The sequence below is a fragment of the Pseudopodoces humilis genome, chromosome 8, assembly GCF_049639895.1.
Source record: "Pseudopodoces humilis isolate 2021_Gansu_Grassland_sample_001 chromosome 8, ASM4963989v1, whole genome shotgun sequence".
NCBI lineage: Eukaryota > Metazoa > Chordata > Aves > Passeriformes > Paridae > Pseudopodoces > Pseudopodoces humilis.
In genome coordinates, this window is record NC_142207.1 from 32630018 (window position 1) to 32648145 (window position 18128).

General features: G+C 46.0%; 1 protein-coding gene across 2 annotated transcripts in view; it reads right to left on the reverse strand.

Annotated features, from left to right (window-relative positions):
• Positions 1 to 18128, reverse strand: part of SLX9 (SLX9 ribosome biogenesis factor) — a 38875-nt gene that overhangs the window by 6433 nt on the left and 14314 nt on the right. The window contains exons 1-2 of one of the 2 annotated variants that reach the window (XM_088058907.1): positions 11284 to 11404; positions 1219 to 1287 (exon numbers count right to left, since the gene is read on the reverse strand). In XM_088058907.1, coding sequence (XP_087915033.1) covers positions 1219 to 1287; positions 11284 to 11404 — 190 coding nt within the window. Of the gene's footprint in view, positions 1 to 1218; positions 1288 to 11283; positions 11405 to 18128 lie in introns of those variants that run through there. The other variant, XM_005528926.3, reaches the window with a different exon arrangement.

The window sequence follows — 18128 nt, forward strand, 5'->3', positions numbered from 1 at the left end:
AATAGATAATCTGGCCTGGAGTTTACTGTCTTGGTGCTCTCCTCAAAGCAAAGCCTCTGCATTTCACCTTAGTAATTTCAGAACCAAGAGAAAGGGAAAGAGACCACAGCAGGGCCAAAATAGCACACATGATCTTGGGAAAGACTGATGCTACAAAGGCATCAGGAGGCCTGGATTAAGACCATGTAGGGATCCTGCTCTTGGGCTTTTCCAAAGCGGCTGACCTTGACTAGCACAGCCATCTGCATTTTGTGTCCAAGCAAGATGTCAAGGCATTCAGAAACTGTTGGCTGGTTGCTTGAGAGGAGGTTTCCTCCACATTCACATGTGTTAAATTCGTATCTTTTTACCTAAGAGCCAGACACACCTTCAATACAACTGGTGAAATCAAAGGTTAATGAACTTGGGCTCAGAGCTCAGGCAGAGAGAGTGTTTGGTGTAGCAGAGAGCTGCATCCCTCTACCCCAAACACAGTCTGTATCCAACCCTGTTGGGCAAGAAGGTGTTAGGAGAAAAGCCTGTCCCAAGAACAGCTTCAGGTGATACAAAGAATCCCACTGGGTAGGACAGTATAGTCCCCTACTGTGCTAAGACACTCAAAGCAAAAATAGGGAAGAGAAGCATTTCTACCATGGGCTGGGTTTGCTTAGTTCATATTTCACCGCCTCAAGAGAGGCCAGACTGTCTAGTAAAGGTGGGTTCACCGACCTGTAGCATGTAGGAAAGAGCAGTAACACAACCAGCAGTGTCCAGAGTTCTCCCTTACTGAGGGGGCAGGACAGGCCACTGTAGGGTCTCACCACAGAGGTTTGGGATTAGCTGGTGGCAGCATGGAGCTCAGCTCCAGCATGTCCTGCCATCCCCACAGCTCCTGGGTAAGGAGGAGGTCCACTAGACAGCTACTCATATCTGTACCAGAGTTTTAAAAGATAGAAAAATATGCTAAACTTATATGGGCACAGTGCCCTTCTGGGTTAACAAAGGGTTTATGCAGTCACATATATTACATATGGTGAAAAATCAAGAGTAGAGCTGGGGCAAAGACTAAGTCTTGGTGCTGAACATTGAGAAACAATAACTTGAACTTTTATCCCAGTGCCGGGGAGGGATGAAGATTTCTGAGAAGTGTTCAACTTCTTCCAGCACTGTCACCCAAACCCAGAGTATAGAGATCAATCAGAACTATGCTCTGTGATGCCATGTCACAGGAATACTCACTCTGCAGCCATCTTTCCTTCCTCAGCTTCATCTTCTCTTTCTTGGAAATAACTGTTTTTTCTTCCAAACCTGGAAGAGAAGAGACATGAGATGGAGCCTGGCTCCTGCATAACAGATTCTGTTCAACCCTTGATGCTTTTGAGCTTGCTGGCATGGTAGGCAGGCTGCAGGCAGATCCAGAGGCTACCCTGCACCCCAACTTTTAGCCACGCAAATCAAATCTGCTCTCTGTGAGTTAAAAAACAAGAAACAAGCAAGTAAATCAGATTATCAGCACAGGATCACAGAATGGTATGGATTGGAAAGGACCTCAAAGCTCATCCCATTTCCAAGCCCCTTGCTGTGGGCAGGGACACCTTCCCCTAGACCAGTTTGTTCCAAGCCCTGTCCAACCAGGCCCTGAACACTTCCAGGGACGGGGCAGCCACAGCTTCCCTGGGCAACCTGTGCTAGGGCCTCACCACCCTCACAGGGAGAAAGTTCTGAAATATATCCAGGGAAGCCCTAGGGAGCAGCTGTTTGCCAGCAGCTTGTAAAAAAGACCAGTACCTACTATTTACCAAATTCAGTATTTGGAAAGCAGCTGTTGGGCACTGATATCCAATATAAGGTAAAATACCATTGCAAATATTTTTACTGGAGATCTGTTGCAAGTGCTATAGAATTATATTTTACCTCACGTGTTTAAAACAAAATTGACTTTAGCCAACTTTTGTCCTGAAATGTGCTGGAAATACCAGAATTCCAATAGAGTAACAAGCTCCCCAAAGATCACGCCATTCACTTTAGCTTAGGGGAAGAAAAAGTACCCCTTTTCCTGCCTCCCCCAAAATAAAGAGAAAAGGAACTCAACAGAATTATGAAAACAACTCACTAAGGATAACTTTTCTGAAGCTACAGATCCTTCAGGATGATTTAAACAACAGCATGCCTTAGTAATTTCTTCAGAGCAGAAGAAACCTGCTGGGGCTAAGGAGACCTTTCCATAAAACCAACAATCACCACCATGTTTTGAGACAGGGAGAATGAAGCTGGAGCTTCCACAGCCTCGTTTCCCAGAAAAATAAATTCCCAAAAAGGACTTACTAAAACCATGTTTGTTGTGGTATCAAAGCAGATGCTTTGATACAACAAATTGCATGGTCCAATAACCAACTCTGAGTTATGCCCACCCCCCATCACCCCTCATTTCTGTGGTTTCAGGGGAAAAAAGGATGAATTATAGTCAATTATCACATATGTACTACTATTATGGAATTGTTATCCCATCCCAGTGATCTCCAGAAGGCTGCCTGCACAGGACACCACAGCTGCTCCAGACTGCCCAGATTTTAGCCATGGCAGTGCTGGGAAGATCTGCCCCTCATCTGGAAACACACTTATGACTTCACTGGAAAAACATCGCCTGGCAGCATTTGTTAATGAAAATAAAAAGGCCCAATTCAGCCAGCTGGCAAACTCTAGTAATAACAGCAATTCAGGTTTGGGTTGGTGTTTCTTTTCCCCAAAACGGTAGTGGAATATTTAAGGAAACACAAAAGCTGTTTTCCTGGCAGGAACCCAACCTTGCTGCTGGCCGGGGGAAGGTGGCCACAGATATCCAGAGGGTGCCTGAGGGAAAGGAGCTGCATCCCTCCTCTGCCAGCAGCCAGTTCCTGCCCTTTTCCATCACTTGGATCCCCAGACGCTCCAATTTCCATATCCCAGCCTGCCCTCAGAAGGCTGTTTGGCTGCTTGAAGGTGCAAAGTTGTGCTTGGCAGCTTCCAGTTGTGATGTCAAGTGCCAAAACTGCTGGAAACCCGCTGGAGAACAGTGAAGGCAGAATTTAGCTAGTTAATTAACAGCACAGACTGTCCCCAAGGTAGCCTTTTATTTTTATTTAGCTTGCAAGCACCTCTGAGATCAAGCCAAACTGCAGCTCTGTCTTAATTATTTTCCTGTGAAATCAGAAGGGTTTGAATCCTCCTCTCCAGCCCATTCCACAGGTAATTTAACAACAATTTAGTGGAAAGGTAAGCAAACCCCATTACATTAGCTAAGGATAATTTCCATACTATAAACTTGACAATTATTCATTTCAGTGAGAACATGTTTTTTTCTTTCTTCCCTCTGATCTGTGCAGTACAAGATATGCCAGATACAAACAGGTTAAAAAAACCACAATAGCTTTTTGCCACCTACATAAAGCATTTGGTACTACTCTTGGCAACCCTCAGGATCCTGCTTTCATGACAGAGAAGCAGATTTTTGAGGATGGCTTTCAGAAATCTTGGGATTTCAGAAATCTTGAGGGTTTTTTGGTAAAGGACTCAGACTAAAAATAAAAATTGAATGTATATATATATACACACACATATATATGACTATTTTTCATAAAGAACTCCTTAGACTAAATATATCTATAAATCCTACCTTAGAAATCCCCACTTTATCCTTTCTAGGCATCCAGAAAGAAGCTGGACTGAGTTAAAGCTGTAACACTACAGGCTTCCCTGCTCCAAGATCCCACTATTTAATTTTGGCTCCGCAACCAAGAGGGTTTGACAGTTCCAGGAAACTACATGACTTGGAGCATTTGGCCATGAGCAGAAATATTCAATAAACCTGTGCAATGCCACATGGACAGAGGAGCATCAGGCATTTGCTCCGCCCTGCAAAGCTCCACTTGGGCTATGAGACATTAAAAAACGACATGTAACATTAATTATTATTCCAAAACCCCAATGATACATAACAGTAAAGCTGTTGCTGCTCAAAACATAGTATTTTGGCAAACTGAAATTAAATAACAACAGATGTTTTAATTTTAGCCTCAGTTGTGTAACAACAAGAATGACCATATGCCTACAGCTGTGGGATGAGTTCATGAAGAAAGTCAGACTACATCCAAAAGCAGAATATTGGGTGTGGTTTGGAGTTGTTTTTTAAAATTACATAGTGTCACTCTTAAGTTGTGCGCTACTCTTGTCCAATGAAAGAGCCTGGGAAATGGTAAGGACAGTCTCCTGGGGCACGCACAACAGTGCTGTGACCTGGCAGCTGTCAGTGCACAACCCCCAAAGGTGTTCTTACTCCTCTAGGAACAGAGATGAGGGACAACACGGGCCAGGCAAAAAGCCAGCCAAGATGTCCTCTGGCAGAGAGGATGCTCCACAGCTCCATCCCCTCATCCCACTGACAGCTCCCAATCACTGACTCCAGCTCCATTGCTCCCAAAAGCAGTGATGGATGCAGAAGGGTCACTAGTGTGACCAAGGCTTGGGGGAGGCAAGGACAGAGGCAGGGGGCTGCATCCAAGCCCTCTGTCCTCTGGCTGTTAGGGGAGCCCCCAGGGACAGCTTGGTACCTGTATGTGGCCACAGAAGATACATATGGGTTTACCCAGTCCAAGCCCCGCTGCAGGCTTGGGAACCAGTGCTGGAGGAAAAGGTTTCTCCATGGATACAGCATTTGCTTTTCACAACATAAAACAAGCTACATTATTTTTGTTCACACTTAATAATTACACCAGCATGCAAGCGCTCCTTCTGCCCCAATATGCAAGGCATCCTACAAAAAGCAGGATCTGCATTCTCTGCCCCTTCAGATCCCCTAGCTATTTGAAGCAAAGCCTACTTCCAAGCCTGGCTTCCAATGGAAACCCAGAGCAGCAGTGCAGCTCGTGTCCTCACGCCAAGGTCATGGCTCTGTCAGGCCTGGTAAACATCCCGAGGCTCCAAGCAGCCCCAGCAAGGGCACAAGGCCTCCCAGTGCAGCAGAGCTCAGACTGGGCTCACAGAAGCACACAAGTGATGTTCCATTAGTGGCAGGACCACATCCCCTCAGGAGGTGACCAGGAAGTCACAATCTGCACAGCAGGCTGTGAAAGGCGACTTCAGACACAAAGTCTGTGCTTCCATACGGTGTCTTAAACACTGCTGGCACACTCAGCCCCTTCCACAAGGTAAAAGCACCTCCTTCTCCTCCTTTGCCCAAGGCCTTTTCCACTTCAGGTCCTCATCCTTCCCACCTGCACATTCTCAGCCCTCCCCAGAACAAAGGCTGCCCTTCAAAGGCTCAGTCACAGACAGGCACACAGAGGATGCTCAAGGTGGCCCAGTGTGTCACTGTTCCTGAAGCCACTTGTGCAGCTGAAGGTTATTTTTATAACCAAGGCTGAAAATGCCGCAGGGAACCCGGATTTCTGAGCCAAGCATGCCACAAGGACTGCAGAATGCTTTGTCTAATACAGGAGCTTGGTATTGCTATTTCAGACTCAGAGAATCAAAGAAATAGAATGGTTTGGGCTAAAAGGGACCTTGAAGAGTAACTCATTACAAACCCCTGCAGTGGGGAAAACGGGAGGGGAGGGAGAGAAGGATATGTCTCAGTACTCCCTGATGTGGAAAACTTCAAAACCCACAAAACAAACGCAGAGAGGCTCACCCATAGACAGGTGCCCTGGGAAACACACACCATGTCAGGGACTTTCAAAGACCAGGTGTGATCTCCTTCAAAAAACAGGGCTTTCCAGCTTTGGGAGAATGAGTCTGCTTACAAGAAAAGACGTTTTAACCCCCCCACACCCCTTTCCATGTACATGCAACAAGTGTGCGTACACTTCTTCCAACAAAAGAGTTCTCCAAAAGTATCATAAATTACAAACTGCAAATATTCTTATTTGTCAAGGAATGGCACGGCAAAAAAGTTGACTTTTTCCTTTCTATCTCTGGCATGTATTTTGTCTCTGTACAGCCCCATAAACAATTTAAATACCCATGATCACAGTGAATTTAACGTTATGCCCAGCAGCTTTCAGCAAGCTCTGCTGCAGCTTCCAGCCTTCCAAAAGGTCACTCAGCCACAAGAGCAGCAGAGGCTATTGCATCAGTGCACCATCCCTGAAAGCATTCAAAAGGGGTGTGGATGTGGCACTTGGGGACATGGCTTAGGGGTACACCTGGCAGTGCAGGGGAATGGTGGGACTCAGTCTTACAGAGCTGTTCTAACCTGAACAATTCTATGATTGTATGAATGGCAAAGCCTTAATGCAATCAAGCTGGTCCAAGGAGCTGTAGGTTGGCAGCAGCCTCATTTTCCACACTCAGCCAAGAAACCTGACTATTCCAATATCCTGCCTTAACACTGTGAGCAGAGAAACCCCACCAGAAGCTTCTGAGGGCAACTTCACAGCCCCAGCCCCCTCAAGAGAGGAGAATCAACCATGTTTTCATTGCTTCCACCACCCATATACAAGCCCCAGAGTCTCCAAGAAGTGCAGATGGTGGAGCTGAGGCCAAATGCTGCTTCAGGCAGCACCAAGGACACCTGGACCCTCCCTCACCCAGAGGAAACAACACTGACTGGCTCAAGATATTCCTGAAGAACAAAAGTTAGTGAGCTTGTGGCATTAAGCATTGCCATCCAGTTAAAGCAGCTTCCTCTGCTGCAATTCAGACACAGGGGAAGATACAGAAACACACACATATATACAAGGATATACATTCCTCAAGTTCAGACTCTCAGGGGAAGCTTCCCTGGGAGCACAGGCAATCCTCACTTCCCCAAAGCCCAGCCTTCCCAAAGGAGCAGCACCCAGTCTGCAGTACAATTTGGACAGTCGGCAAGATTCCCTTCACACAGGATAAAAATTTATATTTTAGCAACAGAGATACACACACCATATAGTTAATTGTGTGGATGTTGCAGTTTCAATAAAGGGCAGTGAGAAGAACAAAACACCATTTCTATAAAAGCTTGAACAGCAACAAACCTCTGGAATGAGATTTATTCTGAGACCAGGAGTAATTCATGTTTACCAAAGGGGAAATTCTGTCCTTAGGGTTTGCTAAAGGAGGCAGAATATTGAAACACTGCTATGTTTTGTGACAATGCCTTGGAGGTCTGTATTTGAAAGAGATTTTCCCCAAAATATCCTTTTCTTTCCTGCTAGTAAGATTATCTTTGACTATCCTGTCCTTTGAGAAGCTTTAAAAATCAGTAGTTCAGTATCTCTTCAGTACTACACAGTGAAAGATCTAGATCTGAAATAGTTACACTATTGAATTTTATCTGGCACTTCTAATTTATGCAAAAAGCAAGAACAGTCTACCTTAATTTTCTTGTCTTTTAACTGCATATTATCTAGTAGACAATTAAATTGGCATTCCCTAGGGAAGTTTTCCATCTCCAGCCACTAGCTCCTATAATCCTTCTCGTACTGTTTTTGTCACCTGGCATTTCTTTTACCTATGCCTTCATATATGTTCCTTCAGCACCTTAGGGGAGGCAGCTCTGCTCTGCTACACTTGCTATTACATTCCCAGTGGATGGATTCCGTGGAGACATTGCATTTTAACATAGAATCACAGAATGGTTTGGGTTGGAAGGGCCCTTAAAGATCATCTAGCTCCAACCACACCTGCCTCAGGCAGCATTTCATGCTGCTTTTCCCATCCAAGCCAAAGCAGTGGCCTGATGGGGTGCTGGGGAAAGGTGAAGAGAGCAGACAAAAATAGGGAAGAGAGAGAAACAAAATACAGATTTAAATATGCTCAGAGGGAAAAAAGCACAAAGGGACAGACTTCCAAGGCAAACAGACAAATATGTCACTGTCAGGTGCCACAGCTGCACAGGCAGCAGACCAGCTGCACACAGGAGGAGGTATGAGACATTACCTAGAACGATTTCTGGAGTTGTTTGCTGTTTCTCAGGGATTGCAGCAAACACCTGAATCTGTTATGTGCAGAGCACCACCTTCCCTCCCACTCCTACACGCAATACATTTCATAGATTCATTTGATTGTTTGTAGAAGTACCAAATTTTCCTAATTTTTTTGAGTCAGGTTTAGCAATCAAAGCCATCTTCCTGGGAAAAACAGGACATAGAGGGATTCAGACAGATTGTATAATCTGGAATCATTTCTTTAACGGAAATGAGAAATGACAGGCAACCAGACCGACCCTTACTCACTGTGCAACTTGGTGAAACAAGTGCCCAGAGGAACCACTCCCTTAATCATCTGGATTAATCATCTGGACCTTTCCTCAGATGGAGATGGAAAAAGAGAGGTAGGAGGAATCCCAGGGCTCAGCCCTTCCATGCTGCTAAGCAAAGACAGTGCACACTTCACTTGGGAAGTGTTGGGGAGAGAAGAGAAACTAATAAAACAAATAAAACAAACCAGCATTGCAAGCCAGTCAAAGGAAGGTATTGTCCCACTCTGCTTTGCATGTTGTGGCCTCATCTCAAGTCCTGTGTGCAGTTTTGGGCACCACAATACAAAAAAAGACATCAAGCTGATAAAGAGCTTTCAAAGAGGGACCACGAGGATGGGAGAGGGTCTGGAGGGGAAGCCTTATGAGGATTGGCTCAGGTAACCTTGCTCAGCCTGGCAAGACTGAGGGGAGACTTCACTGAGGTCTTCAACATGCTCCTGAGAGCAAGCAGAGGGGCAGACACCCATCTCTCCGCTCTCATGACCAGTGACAGGACCCGAGGAAAGGGCTGGGAGCTGAGTCAGGGGAAGTTTAGGTTGTGTATCAGGAAAAGACCTCTAAGATCATCAAATCCAACCACTAACACACCAGTGCAGGTTCCACCATTAGACCCTAAGCTCCACAAACGCCTTCTGAACACTTCCAGGGATGTGACTCTACCACTGCCCTGGGCAGCACTTTCCAATGCCTGGCCACCCTTACAGTTAATAACTTTTCCCCAGTAGCCAATCTAAACCTCCCCTGGTGCAACATGAGGCCATTTCCTCTGGTTCCTTGCTCCCTGGGAGCAGAGCCCAAGCCCCACCTGGCTGCACTCTCCTGTCAGGGAGTTGTAAAGCATGAGAAGGTCCCCCCTGAGCCTCCTTTTCTCCAGGCTGATCCCCCCCAGATCCCTCAGCCGCTCCTCGTCAGGCTTTTGCTCCAGACCCTTCACCAGCTCCATCACCCTTCTCTGGACACGAGAAGAATCTCCCACCATGCACGCTGAGGTCAGGCTAATGTTTTACACCAGTTGTGGCACAAGGGAAGCTGGCAGGGACTGTTTCAGGTTAATCACACAGCTCCTATTAAAAGCTGCTGCTGGCCAGAGGTTTTCAAAGATTTTTAATGGATAGAATCCAATGAACTGGTAAGCAAGACTTAGCAGCAGAGAAACATTTTTTCCCACATTAAGCCATGCAGAAGACCACCAGGGAGCAAGAAGAACAAGGTGGATTTTTTTGCACTCTCTGTGACGTGAAGGCTTGGCAGAGAGACACATCTTCCAGCCAGTAGCTACCTAGCTCCTGAATCAGGCCAACCACTCACCTGACAGATAGTCTGAATAAGGGAGGCACTGCTATTTCCCAGGAAGCCCCCAAAAGCAAGATGTTAACTGGGATTATTCCAGCCTGGCTTCCAACAGAAGTAACCACTAAGGTAGTGTAAGGCTTCTGAAAATTTATGATCAGCGGAGAGCAATGAGCAGGAACAGGCAAGAAACAACACCACCAGACAACAGCAATGCCCAGACCACCATCAGTCAAGGGACTCAACCATGAAAAGGCGAAAGAGAAAGCGAACACCACTCCCAAAGTCCATCTACATCCTCTCTCCCAACACAGCCAGTAGGTAACAAACATTACTGGAATGACATACACTTACACATAATTAATACATTAACTCATTTGACTGCTGAATGCCCAGTAATCAATATTTAATTATATTTCCAGGCAACAAGGCCAGCCAGAAACTGCATTGAGTAGACTGTGCAGATATGTAACTTCAGGGTAAAAACAAAACCATCACAAGATCAGCAATAAGTGGGAGTTACATACAGGAGCTTCAACAGCGCAGAGAGGAGAAAAAAGATCACATCACAAATGTCTCCACAGTGAAGGGGAAAGAATTGAGCCATGAAGGTCAAGAGAAGACTGTCAAAACTGGCTGAAATCACAGTTTCAAATGACAGGAGCATAAGGACGAAGCTCTTGCAGAGAGAAAATGGGAGAAGTGGGAACAGCGAGGGAAGGGGCAGAAACAAGGATATTAAAGGGAGCCCGCAGGACACCATTAAATGTTCAGTCTTCCAGTAGGAAGGTGTGGGGTTGCCACAGCAAAACCAAAGCCCATCTGGGCAGAAAGGGAGAAGGGTTGGCAGAAGGATCATTTCTGCTCCTACCCTGCTGACCCGAAGCACCCACTCACTGAGCCCTCTCTTCTCCACAGGGCACACAAGGCACAGAGTGGACAGATCCTCTCCTTCCATCAGTTGAGAAGGAATAAGCACTCAGGGGCACAGCAGAAGGCAGAGAAGAGCTGGGAGAGGAGAGAATTTCCCCCTACCATTACTTCCTCAGTGTCCAGTTTCTTAGAAGGGCATCAAGTACTTCACTCCAGCAACTTCCATTTGGGAAGCAATTGTGCTTATGCCAATCAGTGCTTTCCAGAAAAATCTGAACCTATGACTTTTCATCAAACATGACAGCTTACCTGAAAGTAACATCCTGATCATATTGATCTCTGCACCCCTCCATCTCCCATGGCAACTATTCCAACAGCAATATAAACTTGGACTTGCCCAAAGTAGGAAAAGACTGCCTAAAATTTATTCCTGAAACCCTCTCTTTATCACAAGTGTCAAGAAATACAAGTATACATTGAAAGCACATGTTCAAAACCATGAAAAATCCTAGAAAAACCTTTGAAGATCCACAAAAGTATTCTCTCCAGTTTACATTTTCCCTGTTTCTTCTTAGGAGATTTGTTAAATTAGCATTTAAAGGGTGTGCTGCAATCTAGACCTGAAGAAAGGATTTGCTGGATGGCCCTGAATGCACCCTTCTAACACCAGCAAGTAACTATCTCAGGCTGCCTTTTCAGCAGAGAGGACACTGGTAGGAAGGACCATCCTGCCACCATAGCTCAGAGAGCTCCATAGCTCAAGGACAAGGAAGCTGAAATGTCACACTTCTGCTTCCCTCCCACCTCCTCAAAAAAGTTCCATTAATCAGAAATACTGCTTTAGCATCTACAATCAAGCTGGGATTTCACCAAAACACATATTAAAAAACCCAAACATGTCAGACAGACAACAGTCAAAAAACCTGAGTGTATGTGGAGGCCCAAAGGCCTATGACCAAAATCCCCATCCCTCAATCGTGGAAAGGAGGCCATAAGTAATGCCTCCCAAGGTTGGGGTGGGAGAGGCCTCTCTCCCTTAGACATCACCAGCTTTACGTTAATGTTTGTTCCCCTAGTGGTTTATCTCGTTGACATTACCCAGTTTAGCCCCCACCCACCTTTTATGCACATCCCCCAGAATGTTCTCCTTCCCTTGTTCCCCCATTGGCCCCAGCTTGGTGCATTACTCCACCCCATTATCCTACTGGTTCTCCTAGTTGGTTGTCCCACCTATACACCACCTTTCCCTATTCCCATTGGACCCTGACCCTCTGATCCACCCTCCTTTACTCACATATAATCCTGGACCCTCAGCCTATGCTTGTCTTCCACCCCTGGCCCCCCTGGGTGGTGTGGCCCCAATAAGCCCCATCAGAACTCCATACAGAAGACCCTTTCAATGGTTCCTGGCTCCTTTTGCTCTCTGTGGCTGCTGTGTGTGTGTGAAGCTGTGTTCCTGCCTACCCAAACGCCTCCACCTGGAGATGCTTTCAGAAGGTAGCGGCAATCACCATCCCCTCACTCGCTGCTGCGAGTGTATTCAGCCACACCTAAGGCAGGCAGCCCTCACCTTTGGCTGGGCCACACATCAGGGAAGGGTCCCCCACTTAATTTAATAAATTCTCTGTTCAGTAAATCAGCTCTCCTGGCAAACTGGCAGCCTCTTTCACCACATGCCCATACAGGTAACATCTCCAGACCACTCCAAGGTCTCTGTATGCCAACACCCCGCCTACTGCTAAAGGGATTGCAGACATGCTCTCAAATTCTGCAGTGATGCTGGCAGGATGCTCAGGGGTGCTCTGGGGAGCAGGGAAGAGGTCTGCAAAGTGCTGACTTGCTCCAGGGAATACTGAATGCAATATTGGATTGCTTGGCTCTAATGGAACTAAAGGAAAAAAAAAAAAATCAACTGTAATCGACTTCTATGTTAATGACACAGAGCCAGGGCTGTTTCCCCTGGAAAGATCGACATGGAATGTGAAGCAGTTATCAATACCATGGACAGTATCAACACATGACATTTGGAAACTTGGCACAGAAACAACAGCAAGCAGGCTCCAAAGCAGCTCAGGGCGCTGGTAAATGAGAGCTTAGCCTTGGCTTAGCTTATCCCCCCAGGTCCTGCACACAATCCAAACTCTCCTGCACCCAGGTCAGCTTCCTGCTTCTTTAATGAGCTAAGCCAAACCAAGGGAGATGCACAGGAGCACAGGGAGCTCTGTGAGACAGCTGGACTGATCTTTTAAACTTCAGTCCCAAGGTCTAAAGTACCCATAATCTATTTTAGACAGAAGTTAAAATTCATCAGTAGCACCATCTCTCTAGGCCAACTGTTGCCCCCCATTCCAGCCTGACATGAATGAGCACACAAGCACTCCCAAATCCTCAGGACAGATTCACAAGCAAGGACAGAGGGAATGTCTGCAGAACCTCTCATGGCTGGAGGAACAGGGACACTCAGTGGATTTGGCACTGGTGGTACCTACAGCTTTCTACTTGTGCAGTTCACTAGTTTGTTTTTTAACAGTTACTAAGCACTGGATGTTTTAAATACCCAGCTAAGCATTTTGAGGAAAGCGCTGCTATACTCCCAAGGTTTTCCCTCCTGGCTGCAGTCAAAAGATGGGAGTGCCCAGTTTGGATACTCTTTCTTGCTCTGACACAGCACACCAGCTCCTATGCCAAGCCTTGTGGAGGGGTGGGAATGATCTTGTCACAGTAAAAGATTCAGCAGCGAAGGCAACCAAGCCACCAGAAACAAGAGAAACATGAAAATTACTGGGTGACCCACCCCAACCCCCACCTTCCAAACACAGTTCTCTCACACACAGGAACCATAGAGAAATATGTGTCTGACCATCAGAAGGAAGAAACAAATTCCCTGATCAAACATTCCAGCACCAATTCCCACTCTGATTGCAGCCTGGAAGAAAAAAACAGAAGCACCTTCAGAAATAGCTCAGGGGTCAACATCAAGCAGCAGGTTTTGACCTGCTTTAACACCAGCTCATCAACAGGCTGAAAAATCTTCCTTCCTCCCCTATTTCACCTTCTCCTTTAGTAATTCTAGCTACAGATTTCTTAGCTGGGTTCTGCCTCTTCCCAAAGACCTATTTAGAATAACAGCCAGCCAAAATGCAGAGGCCACAGCTCCACTGGGGAAAAAGGCAACATGTGGCATGGGAGAAGGGAGATAACCAGAGGCAGGACTTGGCACAACACCACAGCTTTGATTTTTTTGATTTCCCAGCTACACTCTGACATAGGACTCCAGAAGAGCCTCTGTTGTTAGACAGAAGGTAAAGGAGGGGAGCAGCTGGCAGAGGACTCTGACAGAGAAACCTGGATGTACACTCTGAAAGAAAAGCTTTTGAAGTGAATTCTGTGTCTCCCACATCTGTCTATTAAACAGTTACAGTGAACACTGCTACAGCATCTTTTCCTCCTCTTCTTCCCCACAGACTGAGTTACAGCTGCATAGTTTAGCCTGTCATGGCAGAAGTGCCTCCTCTCTCCTCCTAAGGTACCACAACTGTTCCAGGAACGAGCTGCCCACCATGTCTACAGTCCTCCCTTACTTTCCTACTCACTCTTTAGGGGTACTGGGATGTCAACACCTCTGCCTCAAAACCCAGAAGGGTGATCTTGGTGGGCTAATCTTTTAAGATCTTAAAATTTTAAGATTAAGATTGTTGTGAAACTACACAACAAAATACTATCAGGGAGTTGGTGGTAAGAGGCTGTGCAAGCCCACCAAGGATGCAGCAGCCTTCAGACGCATACAACAAGGAAGCGCCTGAACTGGCTCCTGGAAAGCTGCTGACATGAAAAAAAATCAGGCAGAGATGTCTGGACACTGGACTTTCCCCCACAGGGGCCTCAGGAAAGATAACAAAATACAGCAGATATGCTTAACATTTGGAGACACACATCTCTGTATCCTGCAAGTTACATGACCCTACAAGCTACATGTTTTGTGTTTACAAACAGCAGATTCCTAACTGGTCCCAGGCACATGACAGAGCATAGGATACACATAAAACCAGTGCTACTCCTCTGCCCTGTGTGGCCCAGAGCACATATCCAGAGAGGAGTATGTGCCTCTAAATTAAAGACACAAACATGACAGAAATGTCCCTTCAGACGCACACATGGGAATTGTACAAGGAATAAACAGATACAGCCTGAATTGTAGCATAAAGAAACAAATAGAAGAAAACAGAATTAGAAGAGAAACCCAGGAGAAGACTCAATTCTCTGGTCTGCTTTATGAATAGGCATGAGGTGAGACAGAAAGCTTGGGAGAAGGCCACACGATCCAGGATTCTGCAGCGTGCAGAGACCAAGCTCCAGGAAGGCTCACGCTAGGAGCACAGACACATCCTTTGCTGGGACAAAGGGGCAGAGAGAAAGTTCCAGCCTCCTCTAAGGAGCTCCCAGTGCCTAATCCTGGGCAAGACCAATAGGAAGTTAAAAAAAGCCTTTCCCCACCTTACTTTCTTTTTGATGAGCTTTCAGTGGTGCCCTAGTTAATCCAATCAGCCCCTGACCTTTGCCTCTGCTTTCCAAACAGTAGCTCCTTCCTGACCTCCAAACAGCGGCTTCCCAACCACTTGGGCTCGAGTTACCCCTTTCTGAGGGCAGCAGAGTCAGCATTTCTATTGCTTACCAAATTCTTGCCCTGTTTGCTTGCTGAACTGTAATCCCTCTTCTCCGGCCTAGTGCTAAGTAGCAAACATTTCCCATCTTGGCCATAGGCCTTATTCTCCAGACAAAATCTGCATATCCTATTTTGAAGCAAGAAACACGGAGCAGATGCCTGCTATCTGACAGAAAGGCATGTTACAATTCCGTACTTAACCTGAGACCAGCTAAATTCCTGCCATGCGCAGTAGGCAAATTTCTTTCCCTGCTCTTTTTTCCCCACCAATTATTTCCATGATGGATCTGAAGGACAGCAGGAAGCACAGGAAACAAGAAAGTACAGAGAAATGATTGCAAAACAGACTGGGAAGATATACCAATTTTCTGGCTGTTACAAAAATGTTACAGGCAGAATAGACAAAAAAGCCCAAAGCTTAACTTGTACCCTGTAAGTATTTTAATCAGCTATTCTCAGTTCCAGCACAATTGTATTAAAAGCATGTACAAGGTCAGATTCTTAATACTTTCATTCCAGTTTTTAAAATGCAACAAAAATACTGTAGTGGCAACTTTATGGTAAAATAGCCAAGGGGCAGAGTGACTGAATGAATGTATTTGGGACTGGGATCAGGATGGGAACAAAAAATTCCACTTTGGCACTGCTTAGCTGTACCATTGGCAGCCCCTCTGCCCCATCTCCAGTTGTAGCTTCAGGAGACCCAAAAAAAGCCTCTGAAACTGGGCTGGAGGGAACACCCACTGGAGCACCTATGGGCAGCACCCCCGGCCTTTCACCTTGTCCAGCTAGCCACAGGCAGAGCCTACACACCAACATCTCATAAAGCATTAACAGAAGGCACTTTGAGGACTTGAACTAGAGTCCTGGTGTCCAGATTTACCACCAGCAAACAGCACCACTGAGCTAAGAACATACCAGACCTGACCACAGCTTTGTGAAAGTAAAGAGTGCCTGCATGCAGTACCTCCAATGAATTTTTATTTTGGAAGATCTGCTTCGCATCCATGTGGGTACCAGACATTCAGAACAACGATGTGCAAGGGGAACTGCAACTTAACTGCCATTTTACTGAAGGATCTTTGCCCACCTTGAACCCAGCATCCTCTAGTTTGTTTTTTCCCCACTTATCTTACTGGAAGACACTGGAACAAGTTTAGTCTCTGGGGCAAGCCTACTTGATTAAACTTCATCAGCTCGTCTTTTCTCACCGTCATCTTTTCCAAGCAAAAGAGCTCTGATCAATTGAGTCATTACTCACTCATATTCCACACTTTTGGCATCAATGCCAAAAACCTGATCTGCAGATAAATGTGAGAGCTCAGGAAGGACAGCACTGACTGCAGACACTGCTGTGAGCTCCTATACCTCCTTTGAGGTGAGGCACATGTGCTTTTCCTGCCACTGTGCTAAGGAAGCTCGGTGAACCCGGCATCATGTTCACAGCCACAAGGACCTGAGCAATGCCTACACCCCAGCAGAAAGAAAAGCAGAAGGAGAGTTTCTAGAGACGTTTCCTGACTGCTCCAATCAATTCTTTTTATGAAGTAATTACTCTCAACCTTACTCAGAGCTTTAGGACCATGGCAAAATTTCCACTGTGTTATTTTAAGTGTTGATTAATTCTCCTCTCCTGGCACTCCTCCTTGGATTCTTTAACATGTCTGGTCTCAGGCTCCCTGTGGCATCAGTTAGTTTCCCCACTCACAACACTCCATGCATTGACAGTGAAATGAAAAGAGTAATCACATGCCAAAGCTTGCCCTTGATTTTTAAGTCAGAGCGGCAGATTAGCGTAGTGCAGTCCCCCTCCCCACGCTGCCCTATCTATTGCACAACCATACGTCAAGGAGTTAATCCCACCATCTGCAGCTGTCAGAGCTCCTACACTCCAGGAAACCCACACACCTGCAGCTTGGGAGCACTGAGGAAACACTAAGTCCAGCCACATCATATACCACCGAGCAGCCACATATTAAATGTAATCATACTCATTTCTTTTACCTGACAGTCTGTTTAGGCAATATATACAAAGTAAATTTTAGATTTAGACATAGAAAAGAGCGCCACAACTCAGCCTGTATAACACCAGGAGACTTTCATTATTTACATCATTTAAGAATTATTAGCTTGATCGGGTCACATTCTGATAATCAGTTCAAACACCACTTGCATCATAAGTGGCTTTATAAACTGCTGCACACACAGAGGACTAAAACACTAACATAAAGTAAGGAGGGTGAGAATACCCAGGAAAGCTTGCCCAAAAATTGTGACAGGCATATATTTGATCTCCAGCCCCCTGCTCAGCTGGGCAACAGCTGACACACAGGATTGGCAATGCAGAACACCTCCCGTTCTCCCCCATTTTAGGGGCACGTATAGCAGATTTCAAAATTGGGAAGCATTTGAAGAATGGAGCTGGAAAAATAACTGCCTGAAGTAGTACAAGACATAAAATCCTTGCTCTTCTGGTCTGTGATTGGGGTGGGGATGGAACTTGAGCCCACTCTCAGCATATATTGCAGCTTAGCATCTGCTGAATCCAGGCACCTCCTCCTGCCTCACATGAGCACACAGCCTTCCCTGCTCAAAGGGCTTATGTCTAGAACAGAAACAAGATGCCTTTTTTACCACATCACTGACAACTGAGTACCATCGATAAGTAACTGTTTCATCACAAGGTCAAGACCGAAGCTGCCAAGCAGAAGCCCCTAAAGGACAGATCAAGGTGATCCTGTGTCTCCATGAAGCCTCTGTGTGATCATAATGGCACTTTAACCTTGAAAGGGTTTTACTAGCTCTAGCATTCAAACAAGACACAGTAAACCACCAGTTTTGATGGGGTTTTTTTCACAGTGGTGATGTTGATTAAACAGTTCAACAAGCCTAGCCCATGAAAACACTCATTCCAGGTGGTGCCCAAGCATGTCAAGTCTCCTTCCCTCCTCCTGCGAGCACAGACTGCTCTGTAAGTGGAACTGGTCCAAACACTGCTTCACCATCTCTTCCAGCTGCCACTGCCACTTCTGGTGGCTGCTTTTGTGCTGTCTCAACTGCTCTTCCACTTCAGCTGACAATGCAGAGCTCCCAAAAGCCCTGAGG